The sequence below is a fragment of the Puma concolor genome, chromosome B2, assembly GCF_028749965.1.
Source record: "Puma concolor isolate L17-30 chromosome B2, mPumCon1.1.hap2, whole genome shotgun sequence".
Classification (NCBI taxonomy): Eukaryota; Metazoa; Chordata; class Mammalia; order Carnivora; family Felidae; genus Puma; species Puma concolor.
Genome location: NC_141671.1, coordinates 122981719 through 123001743, shown reverse-complemented (window position 1 = coordinate 123001743; position 20025 = coordinate 122981719). Strand labels below are relative to the sequence as shown.

Here is a 20025-nt window from a genome sequence, read left to right as displayed (position 1 = left end):
GGACATTATCCGTGTCTGTAGATTTTACCAGATTTTACCAGAATCGAAATAATTATAAGATGATCGTTTAGCAAACGTGCTACAGCCGGGTCCAGGGTGAATAAGAGACATGCGTGCAATGCCGATACATATTACCAACTGGTGGAGAGAGACACGAGTTCAGGAAACCCAGGATGGAGGACGTGGCAGGGGATATAATGCCATACGAATGCCCATGGGGCAGCTCAGCCAGGTTTTGATGGATTCTGGAAGATAGTAGAGTGAAGTTGAGTCAAGAAGGTATAACTGAGGTCAGTGCATTTACGGAGAGCATCATAAGCAGAGAAAATAGCTTGCGTACAAATTTTGAGAAGACAAAATGGCACATTCAGGGACCTCCAGCTATTTCTGTGTGACGAGAGCACAGAGTTCAAAGAAGGTGGAGGGCAGAGGACGACAAAGAAATCTGAAGATGTAAGCAGGGACCATATCACAAAACCTTTGTGTGCTAAGTACCATGAGAGGAAGCATTCTTAGGAAGAGACCATATCGGTTTAGAGAAACCAAGCAAGTTTCTGAAAATGATGGTAGTGGGGACAGAATTAGAGAGTTCTAGAAAACCTTATCTGCATGTCAAAGTCCTCCAGCTTCATGGGGCCACCATTATTTTAATATTTAAATAAACACAGTTCCAGCCCCCATGAGGCTAAGTCCACATGTTTTCTTACTCGCCGCCCTCTCTGTGCATACACACAATACCCGAGGAGCCTTGCTGTTCTTCTGATCAACTTCCTGTCTCCACTGGATTCTTAACCTTCACTTTCTACAATTAGTCTTTTTCTCTTATCTTTGCTTTGATCCATGTGCAGATCATGACCGTTTTTCCTTCACACTCTCAAATCCCATTCATATAAGCTCTTTGTGGATCATTACTACGATTTGCAGACAGCTATCATCCAAATAAATGTTTGGTGAGCCCATTTTTAAAATTATCCTGTCAAATCTACCATAGGGAATTTCTTGTAAACCAACTTTCCTGAAATCTGTAGGCCTGTGGCCCTTTTGTTCCCTTATCCCCGTCCTCTCCCCCACAACTTGATAACCTGTCTGGACCTTTTCTTCCATTTCTCCATTTTTCTTCAATTTCTTCCATTTCTGGGCATTCTTGGCCAGTCTTTCTTGAATTCTCTCTGTCATACACACACACACATCCACACACAGGTCAAAATTCTTCCCTTATGTTATATAAAACATCTCGGCCTTTTTTTTTTTTTTCCTCTCTCTCTCTTTCCCATAGTCCACTTGTATATTATCAACTTGCCCCATACACTTCTCCCTTAACATCCAGGTGACCATGCAGGTATTTATTTTTAGTAAATAAAGTGCATTTCCTAAGAGCTTTACATCCACAGCCTTTACAATATTCTTTGTTCTCTTCCCATTGTATTTTCCCAATTTAAAATGTTTAAATGCACTACGGATGAGTCCCAGTCATTTTCAAGTATATAGACCCCTTTGACAACTCCTTAAACAACTTTAGATCCTCACATAATAGTTTCTGCCATCTTATATTTATTGATTAGAAAATATAGACTGACAGGGGGCGCCTGGGTGGCTCAGTCGGTTAAGCTTCTAACTTCAGCTCAGGTCCTGATCTCACAGTCTGTGAGTTCGAGCCCCCTGTTGGGCTCTGTGCTGACAGCTCAGAGCCTGGAGCCTGCTTCTGATTCTGTGTCTGCCCCTCGCCTGCTCATGCTCTGTCTCTCTCTGTCTCAAAAATAAATAAAAACATTTAAAAATTTTTTAAAAAAAGAAAATATAGACTGAAGGGACGCTACTGTGCCATCACCGGAACTTGAACTTTTTTATAATTTTTCCATCACATCTGCATACGGTTGAAATCTTCGAGTACAGATACACGTGTTACTATGTTTTCCAACATTCACTAATTAAAGATTTTGTGAATTCTCACATGTCCATAGCTCACTTGCACTCGCACACACTGAGAATCTCCGTGGTGGAGTCCTCAGACGTCTCCAGGTGACGTGGCTGCTGGTTTGTTCTCCAGATCACACCCCCTTAACTGTCTGTTGAAAATATCCATAAAAACATGGAAAGAGATGTAAATTCATAAAAGCCAGAGATATTCATCAGTGGGTTAGCATTTAACCCAAAGTTAGGTACAAACATGGGCCTGATGTATAAAAGGCAGTAACATTTTAGCTTTGCACAAACTCCCACTGCACATCCCTAATGGAGAGGATTTTCGGGAGCCAGATATAGGGAAGACATCGCCACAGACCCCTGGGGCCATTCTGGCAGAGGGTCGAAGCTTTGCCGCACGGTCCGATCTTCCCAGGCATCCCGTTGCCGTTACTTCTCTTTCTCTCTCAGGGGCTACAGTTTCCAAGATTTCAGCAACTCTGGGCAGATAGGAAAGACAGCGGCTCACCGAGTTCTGGAACATGAGATCAGTGTTAAGAAGGGACAAAGCCTGGATGAGCCACTGGAATGGTGCCTTCCAGAAGTTGTAGCTTTGCCCGTACTGGTTTTCCAGACTGCTTTAAATCATGCAGGAATGGTATCTCTTCTTCCTAGTCAGGGGACCAAAACATGGAAGCAATACAAGTCCTTCCTCCGTCCAATGGCGTCCCACCAGAAAAATTACTTCCAGGCATCAGAAATTTGGCCAGTCGCTTTGCACACCAAGTGCTCCCCCCGGTCTCGCTAAGAGGAGTTCTCGACGGCAGCCGGGTGGCTAGAATAAGGTATGTAAGACACTGAAAACCCAACAGCTGTTCCAACTCCCTTCTCATGTTCTGCCTTTCCTATCTGGGGAGCTAAAATATTCAGAGACTCGCATCTCAGGCTCCCTTGCAGCCAAGTCTGACCAGGGAACCCTCTGCTTCTGGCCAATGAGACATGACGGGAAGTCTTCAGCTAGGTCTGAAAATTAAACTGACAAAGACAGATTAAGAGGGAAGAAGTATCCACGTGAATTTAATGCGAGTTCTACATGACACGGGAGCCCTCGGGAACTAAAGAGTAAGAAATGGTTAAACCTGAGTGTTGTTATGCTCTGTTTGATGAAGCGTGGACAGCCACGGAGCAAATGACAGGTCAAGGTGTGTGAGGTAAGTGTTGTGAACTGGGGAGACTGGGCAAGGCCTGTTTGTTCGGATCCTTTGTGGTCTCTGTCTTCAGAGATAAGATTGTTCCCTTCCTGTGGGTGTGGGGAGGGCACCTCCCATGTAAAGGTGTCACCTGCTTCAGGGGGAAAGGGCAGGGAGAAGGCCAGAGGGACCCTCCTGCTTCTGCCATTTTCTCAAACTCCTTCAGCTTAAAGCATTCAATAAGCCAAGGCACCACATTTCAGGGCTAGCATATTCTGAAGCCCATCCTCTTCCAGGGTGCTTCTAGAAAGTTCCCTCCATGAAAAAAAGAAAGAGGCCTTACCGCAAGCCTTCTTCCACCGTCACTTGCCTTTGAATTTGGTTGCAAGAGAATCTTAAGCCTGGGGCTGTGGCGGCCTCTTTGCACCTATGGTGACAAACCAGGGGCAAAAGCCAACCCTCTGAGGAGGCAGGAACAGAAGAATGGATAGAGTATGAATCCTTGGAGACACCAAACTCAGCTCGGTCTTCTCACCAATTAAACAGCGAATGCCACAATGTTTTAAAGCCTTGTTTTTTAGGTTTTGGTTTCCTACGGTCAAAAATATCATAACTGATCTGGGGGCTGGATACAGAGAAAGCAACAAATCTGGCCACTGGCAAGTATGTTCTAAATACAAAGGCGAAGGATGCATTTTAAGATTTCTTTTTATAGGAAACATACATACATTTTTGGAAAGCATCTGTTTTCTGTTCTCTATACATTTTGTAAAAGTAGACTCTGAAAAAAGAGATTAGGACAACGCCCGACGACGAGAACAAATCCAGGTGAAGACAGAGCTGAGGACACAGGTGCAGACAGGCCTGTGTGAACCTGTCATGAGCGTGAGGACACTAACGCCGCCGGAGCAGAACTATATTCTGAGATCTGCGACGGAGGAGAGGCTATTCTAGGTGCCCATAAGCAGGACAAGGAGACAGAGAGTGGGGACGCCTGGGTGGCTCAGTCTGTTACGCATCCAACTTCGGCTCAGGTCATGATCTCATGGTGTGTAAGTTCGATCCCCATGAAGGGGTCTCTGCTCTCAGTGCTTTGGTCTCCCTCTCTGCCCCTCGCCGTTCCGTGCTCTCTTTCTGTCAAAAACAAATAAACATTAAAAAAAAAAAAAAAGATACAGGCGGGAAATGAGATGAATATGTATAAGTAACACACAAATAATTATTACTAAACAAATAGGGGGAAACCCAAAATACTAGAAGAAGTCTTTCCTGAGTAGAAGAACTCAAGTAGAAGCAGAAAAGCGTGGAAGAAGCAAGTAGCCAGACTTATCCCGGCGGAAGTCTCACAGTGAAGGAGGGAAGGAAGGACGGAAAGGCAAAAAAGCGAAAAGGAAAGAAAGAAAAGAATGGAAGTCCTGTGAATAACCGGGCAGAAAAAGAGAGTTAATAGGGTAAGATGAAGGGAAGGGCTAATAAGCCAGTGTAAGCAGCGTCCCCTCTGGGTACCTCCCTAGCGCAGGGAATTTGGAGAAGCCTGGTTTCCGGAAAGTGTGTCTGTATACGTACTACTAAATCAAACCTGAGATTTGAAAAATGAAAAAGAAAGCAAAGTTCCTATCGTTTTTTTGTTTTCGAAAGGCCAAACAATAGCAGGTAGAGAGGGAGGCCAAATTTTCTGTTGGGCTGAGTTTCATTGTACGCTAAGGGGGATTGGGAGGCAGAGAGGGGGACTAGATGCGGGCTAGTGCCCAGTATTTACCACCACCAGGGGCCCCACACGTGGTCTAGGGCCCAGGGGCAGCATCCGGGACCTTTGGCAGCTGGTGGAAACAGCACACCTCAACTCTCCGGGGGCCATACCCTCTGGGCCTGGGGGAGCTCTCTGGGCCAGCGCCCTTCCCCCACGTGACAACCAGGAGTCTGTACTGAGCCCTCCTGGCAGGCCCTGTGTGGGTCCCTTGATGAGTTTTGTCCCTTGATGGCGACAGTCCCACTCTCAAGGCGCTCCCAATCTAAGGCAGGAGACGGGCGCAACTAAATATGATCCAGGGTGCTGTAAGGTCATGGACAGAAAGGCAAGAGAGGAGAGAGATTAACGCTAACCAGAGGGCGTCTGGAAAGGTTTTGTAGAGAAGGCGATATTCAAACTGTATCTTCAGAGATGACTCAGGTTTCCCCTAGACTCTGAAGTTAGGGGAGAGACATACCCTGAGGGGGAACAGCTGGAAGAGAAGCACGAGTCTGGGAAAGTGCATGGCATATTCCAGAAACAGCAAGTAGTCTGGATGGGCTGGGAGGAACCGGTGTCTGGAGACTGTTGTGGGGGCTGAAAACCCGAGTCCCTGACGGGTGCTGCTAAACAGTGAGTCTGAACAGCCAGAGAACACGGGGCTCACGTTTCATAAAGAAAAAATATATGAGTGATAACGAAAGGGTTTACGGTGTCTCCGGTGGTGCTATATTAACAGGCTAAAAATAGTGCTGAAAGCTTTATAGAAATGCTAATGCTATGCTGTTCAAATGCTAAGCATTTATGTAAATATAAAGTTGTAAATGCTAACCATTCCATAATACTGTGCCTTAATCTTAGTCTGCCGACAGAACCTTGGGGAGGAGAGGACCAAGGATCGGTGTTCTGGAGGGCTCTTATCATTCATTCATTTATTCCATCACTCAGCAAACATTTACTGAGTATTTACCTTGCGCCAAAGACCACAGATGAGAATACAGACATAAGGAAAGTAGAGTTTTTAGACGTTCGGTTTAACAGGTGGAGACAAATGGGTAAATAAGTGAGCACTTGAAAGATGACAGGTGCACTAGAAACACATTCTTTGGGCGGCAGGAGCCCAGGGGGGTGAGGGGTGAAGCTCTCAAAATAAGGCCGAGCAGCGTGGCCTTCCTGGGGGAGGTGGCGCTTGGGATGACTCTTGAAAGATGAGTTGGGGGGCGCCTGGGTGGCGCAGTCGGTTAAGCGTCCGACTTCAGCCAGGTCACGATCTTGCGGTCCGTGAGTTCGAGCCCCGCGTCGGGCTCTGGGCTGATGGCTCAGAGCCTGGAGCCTGTTTCCGATTCTGTGTCTCCCTCTCTCTCTGACCCTCCCCCGTTCATGCTCTGTCTCTCTCTGTCCCAAAAAATAAATAAACGTTGAAAAAAAAAATTTTTTAAAAAAGAAAGATGAGTTGGGATGGAAGATATTCAGGGAGGAGGAGTGGAGAAAGGGGAGACCACATCTGCAAGGCCATTTGGGGGCCACTGCCAATTCCCCCCCCCCCCCCCGAGCAAAACGTGAAGTGGCGGGTCTTTGAAACCTCAGAGGCATTCGCACCGGGGCACGCCGTCCAATTCCCTGGCTGCCTTCCAGAGGAACCTGTGTGTGCACGTTTTGCCGTCTGTTGTAGGATTTAGTGAGCCGACAAGTGTTCATGGTGCGCCCATTATGTACCCAGGCTGGAACAGACATATGGGGTAAGAGAGGAAAGCAGAGAGCAGGCAGAAACGCAAATATTATGGAAAATTGTGTCGTGTGTGAGCCACTGACAGCGTGGTTTCATGTGAGTCACCACAAGCGGCGGACAATGCAGCTATTGTGGCCTCGCCTCGCCTGGGGAGGCCCCTGCCCTTTGTGCCCTCCGTGTGGGTCTCCGTGCACGTACATGAGGCCCCGTGGCTGTGATGGCATCTTCCGCAAGTGCTTTTACTTCCTTACCTTGTAGCACAGGCGTCGTGGCTTCAACAGGGACGCTGCTGGACTTCTAGCGAAGCAGCGAGACAGAGAAGTAGGCATGACCCAGCAGCACTGCGGGTCCCAGGTGTGAGTCCGCGCATAGTTGCCATTTCTGTGATGTCCACGAAAGGCTGGGAGTTCCCTGTGGCCCCTTTGGGGCCATTTCCTTGAATGTTAAGGAAAGGCCCCCCATTGAGCAAGGCCATGAGCAAATGGGATGGAAATGCTAAACGTCACCGTGAACGTGAAGTGCAGGGTGTTTGACTTCAGGGCTGGGTGTTCTTTGAAAAGGCATTCATCAGGATTCCTCATCCTGCCCTCTCCTTCAGGACGGGCTGCTGCTTCTGGGTCCAAGGAGCTGCCCAAACTCTCTCATCTGTGTTTAGGCAGACCCCACCTGCCTGCGACACACTCCTTCCTCCTGTTCATGGCCAGATTTCTTGAAAAAGTTATTTCTACCTTCTGGCATCCGGAGAATAATGTCTTGCTTTTATCATCATCAAAAAAAAAAAAAAAAAAAAGTCCACTTTTTATGTCTCTTCACTGTTTTTTTATGGTAAATTAGCACCAGGAAAATGTCCTGTCGTGGAAGTCCTGAGGTGTCACAGGGCTACAATCTAGGGTGATTAGGGAGTAACCTTCCACGGGCTCGTTGGAATTCAAAATCCCAAATGGGCAGCTGGAGACTGTACGGGAACTTCAGCAGTAACAAGGAGCAGCACCAAGATGAGTGAAATTTGTTTTGATCAGGATCCCTTAAAGCATATCTCAGGGAGGACAGGCCCCTCAAATGAAATACACACAGTTAAGCCCTTAGCTTAATTCTGTGACATATCACCCCTGTTGGTATGCCCCCTGTGTGGGAATAGGGTCATAGAATGTCCTCTGCACCCTTTAAGATTTTAAAGGCCAACTCCCTAGATAGACAGACAGAAAGAAAGATAGATAGATATAGATGGATAGATAGATAGATAGATAGATAGATAGATAGATAGATAGATAATATTGTGATATATAAAAAAATTTTTAAACTCAGGGTGCCTGGGTGGCCCAGTTGGTTGAGCATCCAACTTCAGCTCAGGTCATGATCTCGTGGTTCACTAGTTCTAGCCCCATGTTGGGCTCTGTGCTGACAGCTCAGAGCCTGGGGCCTCCTTCGGATTCTGTGTCTCCCTCTCGCTCTACCCCTCCACTGCTCATGCTCTGTCTCTCTCTCTAATTAATTAATTAATTAATTAATTTTAAAAAACTTTTACACTTGTAATTTTGTAAAAAGACTTTTTAGTAATTCATATGGAAATAATTTTATTGTAACTCTGAGGAATTATACTCAGCGCTAGCTGCTGGGTATCTAGAGGGACCTTGACAAACTGGGATGGTTTCCAGACCCTTTGCACACATCCCAATTTGTCCGTGTCCCGTGAACGCTGACTAAAAGAATCAGCATATGAAGCTAAGTCCAGAAAGTGGACGAAGAAGCTGGATCTCTCTTCCGTCAGGAGCATTTCCCCAACAGTTTAAGGAGCAGGCTTTGTGACTTGCCCACCTCAGACTCTGTCTGAAGTAACATGATAGAGCAGCAAAGGAAGGGAATCTGGTATGTCAAGAAGCCTTTCTTTTGGTAGGAAAACACTATCTCCCAGCTAACAAAGGGGGGAAACAAGAGGGGAAGGAGAGGGCGAAGTGGCAAGGGCAATCTTCTGCCACTCAAGCAGTTGCAGCATCTATTCTGCCATGTCCCTGACTCAGTATCCCCTCATTGCTGCCCTGTGTCACTCTAAATCCACTCCTGGGGTGCCTCCCTCAATCTGCCTTACAAGTGTTTTATTCTTCAATGTCGTTTATTTTTTTTAATATGAATAGCAGAGGCCAATTGCCAAAACATATAAAAGCTAATCAATATGTCAAAAGTAGATAAAATTGGGGGGCCTGGGTGGCTCACTCAGTCAAGCATCTGACTCTTGATTTCGGGTTAGGTTGTGATCTCACAGTTGGTGGGTTCAAGCCCTACACTGGGCTTCATGCTTACAGTGTGGAACTTGCTGGAGATTCTCTCTCTCCATGTCCCTCCCCCACCTCAAAAATAAATAAAATAAGAAACTTAAAAAATAATAGATAAAATGAACAGTGGGAAGTAGAGATACGAAGTAATACAGTATTCTTATCAAAATGTGAGAATTTGACCCGATTCTCCTTGTCATAGAGAAATATGTTGCTGAGGATTTCAAGATCACATGGGGGGGAAATATGTGGAAATTTAGCACATGAATGATCTTATAAGAGAGTACCTTTTTTGTTGTTGTTGTTGTTGATTTGTTTATTTATTTTGAGAGAAAGGGAAAAAGTGGGGCAGGAGCAGAGACAGAGGAGGAGGAGGAGGAGAGCCTGATGTGGGGCTGGAACTCACGAACCATGAGATCTAAGCTGCAATTGAGAGTCAGATGCTTACCCAACTGAGTCACCCAGGAGCCACTATAACAGACTACTTTAAAGCCATTTTGCACGTAAAAACTAAAACACTGCATAATAAATAATAGATAATATAGATATCACCAGAATTTTGGGTTTCTTGGGGCAACTATATAACTACATCTGGTTGTCCTTATTTCCCTCTGTGTGTGTGTGTGTGTGTGTGTGTACTTCCCACTACCTACAGAAATATCTTCCATGTATTGGTGCTAAATATTTGTTTTTTACTTAGCTGGATAAATTGCTAATTTAATTTCACTTTAATAGTTTATGTTCACTATGCTCATGAATTACTTTTATTTTATTGTGGGTTCTTGCACTTTTATTTGCTCCTCCATCTAAATGTTCAATCCTTTTTAGATTTATTTTTTGAAGTCACCTATGTCCCAGGATCCTGGAGATGTAGAATACCTTGGGTATTTCTGGTGGGAAGAGACTCAGACCAACTTTATTTGACCTGCTTCACTTCCTAGAGCTGAACATCATTTTTAACTCCCCCGCCACAATGACAGGCTTAAATAGCCCTTGCTCAGCCTGTGATAATTGTGTGCCCATGCACATTTCTAGTCTATTCTGTACACATCTCAGTTCTGTTCCTTCTCCAACTCCTTTGCTGTTGTCTGTCTTCTAGATGTTGGCATTCCCCAGGTCCCAGGACTACTCCTCCTTCTTCAGCTCTTCTCTTCACCTCCCTACCTGATTTCATTCATTCCCCTGCTTTTAAATCCCAAATAAATGCTGCTGAATCCCACGTACATATTTGTCCACAGGGTATTGAACATTATAAAATCACTCAACCAACAGGTCAAACCAGGAAGCCATCTTGGTCTCTGACCCACCTCTTCTCCTTCTAACTCCCAATTCACAAGCAAGTGTAGTTGTTATTACTTCCAAATTCACTCTTTTTTTTTTTATTTTAATTTTAGAGAGAGAGAGAGCACTTGTGAGCTGGGGAAGGGGACTAGAGGAAGAAAGAGAGAGAGAGAGAATCTTAAGCAGGCTCCACACTCAGTGCAGAGCCTGATGCAGGTCTCGATCCCATGACCCTGGGATCATGACCTGAGCCAAAATTACGAATTGGATGCTCAACCAACTGAACCACCCAGGCACCCTACCTCCAAATTAACTCTTGAATCTGTCTACGTGTCTCCAGGTCTACTCTGAACATCCAAGCTACCATCATCTCTTGTCAACTCTAAGGCAACATACTTTTCTCTGTTACCAGTCTTGCTTCTGGAAGAACTAGTCTGCACCCAGCAGCAAGGAACTTGGTGTCAGTCCCCCCATGCTATTCAGTGTGCATTGGCCCCATTATACTTGGAAAACAATAGAAGGTGTCACTGTGGGACACCTGGGTGGCTCAGACGGTTGAGCGTCCAACTTCGATTCAGGTCATGATCTTGCAGTTTGTGAGTTCGAGCCCCACATCAGGCTCGCTGCTGTCAGCCTGTCAGCACAGAGTCCATTTCAGATCCTCTGTCCCCCTCTATCTGCCCCTCCCCTGCTTATGTTCTCCCCCCAAATAAGTATTTAAAAAATAAATAAAAGGTGTCACTGTGACTTGCAGGGCTCTGTTTGAAGTGTGCCCTCTGTGTCTACCCCGATTTACTGGATCCTATTTACTTCTCCAAGCTGGGGTTGCACCCCACATATGATGTACTAGCTGCCCAGCAGTTCCAGAATTTGCTTTCCTGTGTCATGCCTTTCAGTTGCAAACTACTGTTTCCTGTGCCTGCAGTGCTCTTTCCTGCGCTGCCCTCGGTTACTTTTTGTTTCGTTTTGTTCCTGTTTTGACAAACTACAGATATACACATATAATAAACACCCTCCTACCTACTTCTGAAAATTAATGCCTGTTAACATTTTGCTATTTTTCCTCAGTTGTTAACATTAAAATAACAAAACAAGACGAAGTCCCTTTTGTCCTTCTTCCCCCAAGTCCTATTCCCCTTCCTCCGTACTCACAGCAAGTAATGGATGTTGTAGGTTCCCTCCCCTGCATCCATTTCCTTCTTCCTTCTTTCTGATACAACCTTAACTTTGTTAAGGCATACGCGCGCGTGTGCGTGTGTGTGTGCGCACGCACACACGCACACACACACACACACACACACACACACTACCCTCATATTTCAGCAAGAGCCAACTGTGGCCAGATGTGACCAAGGAGAAATGAGGGCAGGTTTCCTGGAGGTTGTGGTTCATTTTTCCCCAGGTTACACAAGGGGAATGGAGGTTTCTACCCTTTCAACTCTGCCTTGGAGGTTTGCCTTTAGAGAAAAGCCTGCCACGGGGCCCGAGGAACTGGGCTGGCTGAATTTCTGATCCAGCACCAAAGCAGGAACCAAACGGGGTTGCTCTTGTTTGTTCAGTCTTTATCATCTGTCATCTGCTTATCTTGCGTAGCTGTCTGCTGGCCACTGAAAAACGACAGTGGCACCACAAATAGAAGGAAATGACTTCCTAAATATCCTCACCCCTCTCCTCCAAAAATGAGAGAAAAAGGATATTTCCATTTATATCTAATCATTTTTGTTAATATATTACTTTACTATATTAATGTGCGTGTGTGTATACTCAGTGCTCCGAAAAGCTTACGCACACAAGCTTGAGTCTCCATTCAGACATAAAATGTTTAAACTAATGGTGCAGAACTGACCTCTCTGTCTCTCCTCTCTGCCTGTAGGTTGCGGCATGTTTACTCTCCTGTCGTCCGTCACTGCTGCTGTCAGTGGCCTCCTGGTGGGTTATGAACTTGGGCTCATCTCTGGAGCCCTTCTGCAGATAAGAACCTTATTAGCCCTAACCTGCCACGAGCAGGAGATGGTTGTGAGCTCCCTCCTCATGGGGGCCTTGCTCGCCTCTCTCACTGGAGGGGTCCTGATTGACAGATATGGACGAAGGGCTGCCATCATCTTGTCATCCTGCCTACTTGGACTCGGAAGCCTGGTGTTGATACTCAGTTCATCTTACACGGTGCTCATAGCGGGACGCGTTGCTCTAGGGGTTTCCATTTCACTCTCTTCAATTGCCACATGTGTTTACATCGCAGAGATTGCTCCCCAACACAGAAGAGGCCTGCTTGTGTCACTGAATGAGCTGATGATTGTCATCGGCATACTTTTTGCCTACATCTCAAATTATGCGTTTGCCAATGTTTCCCATGGCTGGAAGTACATGTTTGGCCTTGTCATTCCCTTGGGAATTTTGCAGGCAATTGCAATGTATTTTCTGCCTCCAAGTCCCCGGTTTCTGGTGATGAAAGGACACGAGGAAGCTGCTAGCAAGGTTCTCAGAAGGTTGAGATCCGTCTCAGATACAACTGAGGAACTCACTGGGATCAAATCTTCCCTGAAAGATGAATATCAGTATAGTTTCTGGGATCTGTTTCGATCAAAGGACAACATGAGGACCCGGATAATGATAGGCCTAACATTGGTATTTTTTGTGCAAGTCACTGGTCAGCCAAACATATTATTCTATGCGTCAACTGTTTTGAAGTCCGTTGGCTTCCAAAGCAATGAGGCAGCGAGCCTCGCCTCCACTGGGGTTGGGGTCGTCAAGGTCATCAGCACCATCCCCGCCACTCTTCTTGTAGACCACGTGGGGAGCAAAACCTTCCTTTGTATCGGCTCCTCTGTGATGGCAGCTTCATTGATGACCATGGGCATCGTGAATCTCAACATCCCCATGAACTTCACCAATATCTGCAGAAGCCATAGCCCTGTCAACCAATCATTGGATGAGTCTGTGTTCTATGGGCCCGGAAACCTGTCAGCCAGTGATGACACTCTTAGAGAGCTCTATAAGGAGCTCACTGCCCGCAGCCAAAGCTCCCTAATGCCCATGAGAAATGACATGGATAAGAAAGGAGTGACACACTTACCAAATACTGGACTGAGCCAAGCTCAATACCAGATAGTCACAGATCCCGCGGACGTTCCAGCTTTCTTGAAATGGCTTTCCTTAGCCAGCTTGCTTGTTTATGTTGCTGCTTTTTCCATTGGTCTAGGACCAAGTAAGTATCCTATTTTTTTATTCCTTCCCTCTTTGCCCTTATGAATGCTAACTCATTGCCTTTGGCCATCAGAACATCTTATGGCTATGGTACCTTGCACATAAACCTACTAGACGTAAGATGGGGATAATACTGGCCACCTGACATTTCTACTCATGTGGAAAGTATGCTTGGCTCATACCTCTCTTGTGAGATGTGCAGGGCTGGTATTCAACAGAAGGATTAGTTTTCCATTATCTGTCGCAGGAGGATAATTTAATAGCAATTGATTGGGGATAAACCAGACCTCAAAAGATGAGTATTGTGCAAGAAATCTGTGTTTTATGAAAGCAGTTTACTGGAATAACATTTTCTCCCATATCATTCCTGAGTGTCTTCGTGAATGGAAGGAAAAAATCAAGCTTTTAGATTTTCTCAAAGACACACTGGTGGATGCATTCAGTAATAATGAAGAACAGGGAACGATGAGTTGGGAAGGAGGGTGGATCATTCCTGTAAGTACTGTATGTTTTATCACCAGAGTAACCTCCCTGAGCACTTTACTCATTAAGCAGAAGAATGGGAGTCAAGTTACTCCCATTCAATACAATATAAACAATTTACAGGGAGATAGCTACACGGTTGTTTTATTTTATATAGCTGGTCTACTCCAATGACAAAGTTCAAACACTTCTCTTGAGCAAACTCTCTACGGTTTTCCAGAACAGGTTGTTGGTGGCAGTTCCTCGTCTTTTAGCCTCACACACAAAATCCAAACCTCTCTTTAGGGAAGTATAAGTCAACTCCTACAGCTCTCCCTCTCCCCCATTCTTTCCCTCTTTCCCTCTTCCTTTCTTCCTTCCTCTCTCCCACAAAGCTTTGCTGTTGTTGTTTACAAGGATCAGGGACCAAGCAGAGTTGCTCAGATAAAAGGAAATATTGGAGCTTAAGAACATGAGAAGACATTGGTTATGTTGAAGGAGAGGGAATCTCACGGACAAATTCAGGTTTTTGGTTCCAGGACCTGACAGTGTTCCTAGAAAGAAAGTCACTTTAGGGCTTGCTCTGGTGATCTACTGTTAGGTCATTAACTATTCATTCAGGTGATATGTATCAAGTGACTAATTTTTTAATAACAAACAACTATGCTAGATGTTGAAGAAATCGTAATGAACAAGACAGACACTGTCCCTGTCTTCAAGGAGATGATACTTGAATTACCTGAACTATATTCCCTGTGTCTGCTTCTTTCTGGTCAGCAACCAGCCGATTTGGCCTCCTTAATCTCAGTTAATTAGTACCTGGATTTGCACATGACTTATATGGCCTCTACAGCTGCTCTCTTTCCTCACTTTGCAGCCTACTCCCACATCTAACTGAGATCAGTCTCTAGATATTGATTCTTTCCAATTCCAGAGAAAGAGAAGGAATCTGATGGGCTCTGTCCTTTGCGACGCAGTCATAAGTGGTTGTTCGGGACACCTCTGGGCCACATGGTCCAAACCATGGACGACCAGAGCTGGCCCTTCATCTGGCACTGTGAGTTGATGGATTTCCTTCTAAGGGACTGTGCATGGGCAGATACGAGTCAATTCTACAATACCATCAGCCTCTGACCTCTCTGACTTGTTTCTGAACGCTGGCCCTCCTTGTTAAGACTTAGCAATGGCAAATATTATTTATGAACAGTTTCCTGAAAACAGGTTTCGACTATTATTTCAGGAATCAGGCATCTTGGGTGTGTATCTGTGGGACACTTATCTTAGTTAGTTTGGGTTGCTATAACAAAAGACCAAAGACTGGATGGCTTAGACAACAAACATTTATTTCTCATCGTCTGGCGGCTGGCGAGTCCACGATCAAGGTGCTGGCAGACTTGGTTGTTGGTGAGAGCCCCCCTCCTGGTTTGTGATTGGCCATTACCTTCATAGTGTGTCCTCACATGGCAGAGGGACAGAGAGAGAGACAGAAACAGAGACAGACAAGAGAGAGCTAGCTAGCTTTCTCATGGCTCCACCCTGATGACCCAGTTACCTCCTAAAGTCCCTACCTGCAAATGCTATCCCATTGGGAATTAGGATTTCAACATACAAATTTTATGGGGAACACAAACATGCATGCGGTGCAGACAATACTTACGTGGTTACTCTGATGCACAAAGCTAATGAAATTCGAGAGAGCATCTTACGCTTTTATTCTCAGTAGCTCCTTGAAGTCCACCAGAAGGGCAACGTGTAAGTGTTGTCTCATACCAAGGAACAACTCAAGCTCCTTTGTGAACTTTTCCATATGAAGGAGTACAATAAGTTTTGCTCATGTGATAAACTTCAGGTGGTATTGTCTCGTTGATTTCCTTTGCCAGCGTCTTTTTTTCCTATACGTTCATCATGTAACTAAACATCTTCTTTACATCAATTTTCTTGATCCAGTCTTTTACAATATCAAGAATCAACTAAGAATCTAAGGAAAGGTGAGCAAAAAGAAAAGGATGCTTTTCTTGCTTTAAGTCAGAGAAACTTTCAGGTGAACAGAGGTGATGATATGGTACATATTATATCAGACATTGATCATGAACCTCCAGAACCCACATACTCGTGGTATGAGCTCCTACTCCCTTTCTGTCTTTAGTTTTTGGGTAACTTTGAAAACACGCAGCAAATTCTCCGTCACTAGCTTCCCATTTGATACACTATTGTATTAGAGCAAGAATTCCCCTTTTCAGCAAACTCCGTTTGATTCTGGAAGAAATTATTGGGAGCTGTTTGTTATTTACCCTTTAGGATTCTTGAACTAGTGTTCTCTACTCATTCTTTCAAAATATAATTTAGGCTGTAGATCCAACTCATACGTATTGACACCTATTAGGTCAAATACTGTGCTGGGAAGGTTTTACATACTTTGAAGTATTTCGTTTTACCTTCAGGACAAGCCTGTGAAGAAAGAATGGTCACCAAATTTTACAAATGACGGTACTGGGTCTCACAGAGGCCAACGAAGTGACTTGCTCAAATAATTGAAAAGACTCGTCTTCTGAAATTCAGTGTTAATCCTCGTCCCAGGCAAGAATAAGCAGGCCTCTGTTGGTCTCGAAAATAAATGTTAATTACTTTTAGTTCCGTCCTCCACGAGGACGCTGTAGAGGCAAGAATGAATGGAAATCGTGTGTCATTGCCCATCACATGAGGCTGTTTCAGTGCTCCACTCTGCATTTTATGCAAGATAGAGACAGTCCCTCTTTTTCGGAAGCTCTGCTGGGTAAGTGAGCATGTACATTTATAAGGCTGAGCTGCAGGATAAGAGAGAGGGAGGGTAATGATAAGAACACAGAAGTTTCTGACGTGTACTTACTTGAATGACTGAAGTTGATGAAGATAATGTTTACTGGTTGTTTGGTTAGATTTCAAGCCCGGCCCTAACAAAGACTGAAATAACAGTGAATTCAATAAGATAGGAGTTTCTTTCTCTCTCGCTTAGTGACTGGGCAGTTCTGGGTGATGTGGAGGCCTCCACGGTCAGGTACCAGAAGCCCCTAGATGGTGTCCCCCAAACCTCCTTGTAGCTAGTACTGCCTTCTTGGTTCTCTGTCCATCATGCTGTCTCTTTAAAAATACGAAGATGTGTTTTAAAATTTCATCACCCTTTTCTGATGGCTAATGGGCCCTTGGGAATCAGTGGAAGATGCAAAGTACAGTCAATTAGAGGGAGGCGGGGCATAGGAAGGCCTGGGTAAGGAGGGATTGTGAGCAGCTCTGTCGGGGAAGCAGGACCACTGTAAGTGATAGGGGACAAGGAACTTGTCACAAGGGTTGCCCCTCACACAGGGCCCCGGGGAAGAAAGGATGGCCTCAAAGCCACGACAAACTGGAATCCGCAAGAGGAAACTGGAGCCCACGTCTGTCTCCCACCACATCGACTCTGATGACGCTGGCCACCCACAGAAAAGGGGGTGTCCTTCTCCGTAGAGCCCTGACAGCAGCAGGAGAGGCCAGAGGAGACTGGGTGCCATTGGCTAGTCCTCACGACCAGCAGGGAAAGGCAGCCGGTCAGAGCCCTAGTGACGTCTAGGACCGAGCAGAGGCTCTGATGTGTCACTTTGGCCTTCCAAGCCTTGTGCAAATTTCTCTTCTGGCCAACCCTCACCAGAACTACCCAGGGGAGGGAACTCTGGGAAACATAGTTCCAGCTCAGCTCAATGGACGCAGTACAAAACCGCCATAGTAATGAACTCCGGACTAAGAAAGAATAGATGTGAATGTGGCCAAAAACATTCCAGAAGGTCAAGGGCCCTGAATGCTGTCTTCAAATGCCGTGATAGATATTTATTTCTGTTAGATATTGTTTCTCTTATTCCTGTGATAGATATTTATTAAGTTGTTAACATGTATGACTAGCTTCCATTCCATCTACTTCTAAAAAAGAGGTGAGATCATTAAATTAATGTCTCTTGGCTTTCGTTTCTTTAGCTATAAAACAAACAAACAAAAAAGACTCTTTTGCTAATGCATTATAAAAGCCTCCACATCTATTTTCTCAGGAATGTTCATTATCTCCCTGCAGCTGATGACTCTCACTTATCTCTAGTTCTATCGTGTCATATGACTTCGAGCTCCTTTTTTTCCTAATGAGTACGGGATTTTTCCACTTTGACGTTTCACTGTCAGCCCAATGCAAGAAGCTCAGTGCTGAATTCTTTTCTCCCTGAGACCAGGGGGAACGGCCCTTTCTTTTCCACGCTGTCTGTCATTCAGTCTGATGCTCTAATGCCTTTTCCCAATCCAGTCAATGACCAAACGCTCTTGCATTGCCGCTCACAAATGCCTCCTGTGTTGAGCTTTTCCTTCCCGTTTCTGCCATCGTAGTCGACCCCTTAGGAGCTCGCTCTTTGATTCCCGGCAGACGCTTCGTGTAATTCTCTTACATTGCAGATCCTTCCCATGCCCTCCCGTCCAACATAGGGGCCCCCTTAAATACCATGTTCCTCATACCACCACAGCTCACAAATCTTCCATGGTTTCCTGCTTTCTACCACATCAGAGAAGTCCAATGCCTTTCAAGATGAAATGAAGATTAGACATTCCCTAGTCCAACGTATTCCTTTTATAGACAAGAAAGAAGTCCATGAGATTGAGAGCACACAGACGTGGGACCAGATCCCCAGGCATCTGGAGCCTCATCCATCCTCTTTCTATTACTCCTTCACCCATCTCTGAGGGAAAGATGGTATGATTTCCAAGGCCCTCCATCATCTCCCCAGCTCCATTTTGTAGTCAGTGGCCTTGTGCTCCGGTGCCACCACTCATAGAGAAGCACGTGTAGACTCCGAATGGACGGCAAAGGGAGGGGCAGCCCTGCCCTCGTGTAGTGAGGTCACGCTTTACCTCTTGGCGCTGCTGTATCTCCACGGCTCCACACCCCGGTCGAGAGACACACGCCCTTGTTATGGTTCCTTTTCCTTCCCCCTCCCCTCTTCCCAGATCTCTCCTATCTTTAGAGCTCAGTGTAAGTGTTGTCTCCTTTAGGAATTCACTCGGTTTCTTAGAGGTCTTTGTTTGTATGCACTACGAAGTATTTCTAGTGTAGATAGGTCTGATTCACTCGGTTTCTTAGAGGTCTTTGTTTGTATGCACTACGAAGTATTTCTAGTGTAGATAGGTCTGGTCCGGGGCCACTGAAGAGCCTGAATGTAAAATCAGAAAAGCTGGGTTCTTCTAATTCCAGCTCTTCTACCTACGGGCCGTGGGATCTTAAAGCCATTTATCTTCTCTGAAGCTGATTCTAATCTATGAATTGCGCATAATGACCCTTGCGGGATCTCACAGGGTAGAGTGAGTGCCAAGTGAGTTGAAGCACGTGCGACTGTTTGGGATGCTGTTGAGTCTGGTGTAAGTGGAAGTCACATGTGTGATAACACCACTGAGGCCTTAATGATGAAGTGTATTGCTTCGTTATGTTTGTTTTGGCTTATTAACCAAACATCGTTATTAGAATAAGGCCTTTGGGGAAAGAAATGACATCTCATGTTATTTTTTTTCCTTCTCCTCCTTTAAGTGAGCACTACGTAAGTCTGTTTGAAAACCATGAAGGAAGGCATGTGTGTTTCTAAGAGGAGGACTTGGGGGAAAAGGAGTTTTAAAATGGGATACAAACATAAGAAAGATCTCGAAGTGTGGTTTTTACGTGTGTCAAGCCTTCCAGGGCAGGCGAGGCACCACATGAGCTATCCCTGCTGGCCACCATCGCGAGGCTCTTTGCGGAACAATCCATCACTTGGGCATATTTCCAAAAAATCTCTTTCTGGTTTGGCCCGTCAGATACGATATAGGGAAGTGAGGAGGCCTTGAAAAGAGGTAGTGAGAGGCACTTAGGGCTTTTCTTTGTCAAGTCGTGAAGCATTATTGGGGAATTTCCGACTCAGAGTATCTAAAAGTAGCCCCAGTTTTTCCTGGACATCTCTACCTTTTGCTGCTAGAAAGAGAAGAGAGTTCTTTCTGCTAAGGAGGTAGAGAATCTCATGGTCGAAGGAGGTTTGGGTGTGGGAGAAGAAATGACCCTTTGTCTCATGGTTTCCCCAGCTTATAATTGCAGTTCTAAGGATGAGCTGGGTGACATGTAGGTAACAAGATATGGGTTCAATTACTAAGAAAAGGAAAAGTGTGGATTTTGGAGTAGGGTGCTGCCTGGAGGTGAATCTCCACTCTGCTAGCTGTGCAACCTTGAGGAAGTTAGTTAACTTCTCTGTG

At 45.3% G+C, this 20025-nt stretch overlaps 1 protein-coding gene and 1 long non-coding RNA gene across 2 annotated transcripts in view; one reads left to right on the top strand and one right to left on the bottom strand.

Annotated features, from left to right (window-relative positions):
• The window catches only part of SLC2A12 (solute carrier family 2 member 12), a 59172-nt gene that overhangs the window by 7673 nt on the left and 31474 nt on the right, over nt 1-20025 (top strand). The window contains 1 exon segment of the mRNA XM_025925876.2: nt 11975-13306. Within this exon segment, the coding sequence (XP_025781661.2) occupies nt 11975-13306 (1332 nt within the window).
• Nucleotides 1317-11387, bottom strand: LOC147581220 (uncharacterized). The gene is made up of 3 exons (XR_015251554.1): nt 11254-11387; nt 6802-7516; nt 1317-4226 (listed from the first exon to the last, which is right to left on the bottom strand). It is a non-coding gene; the product is annotated as an uncharacterized LOC147581220 (long non-coding RNA).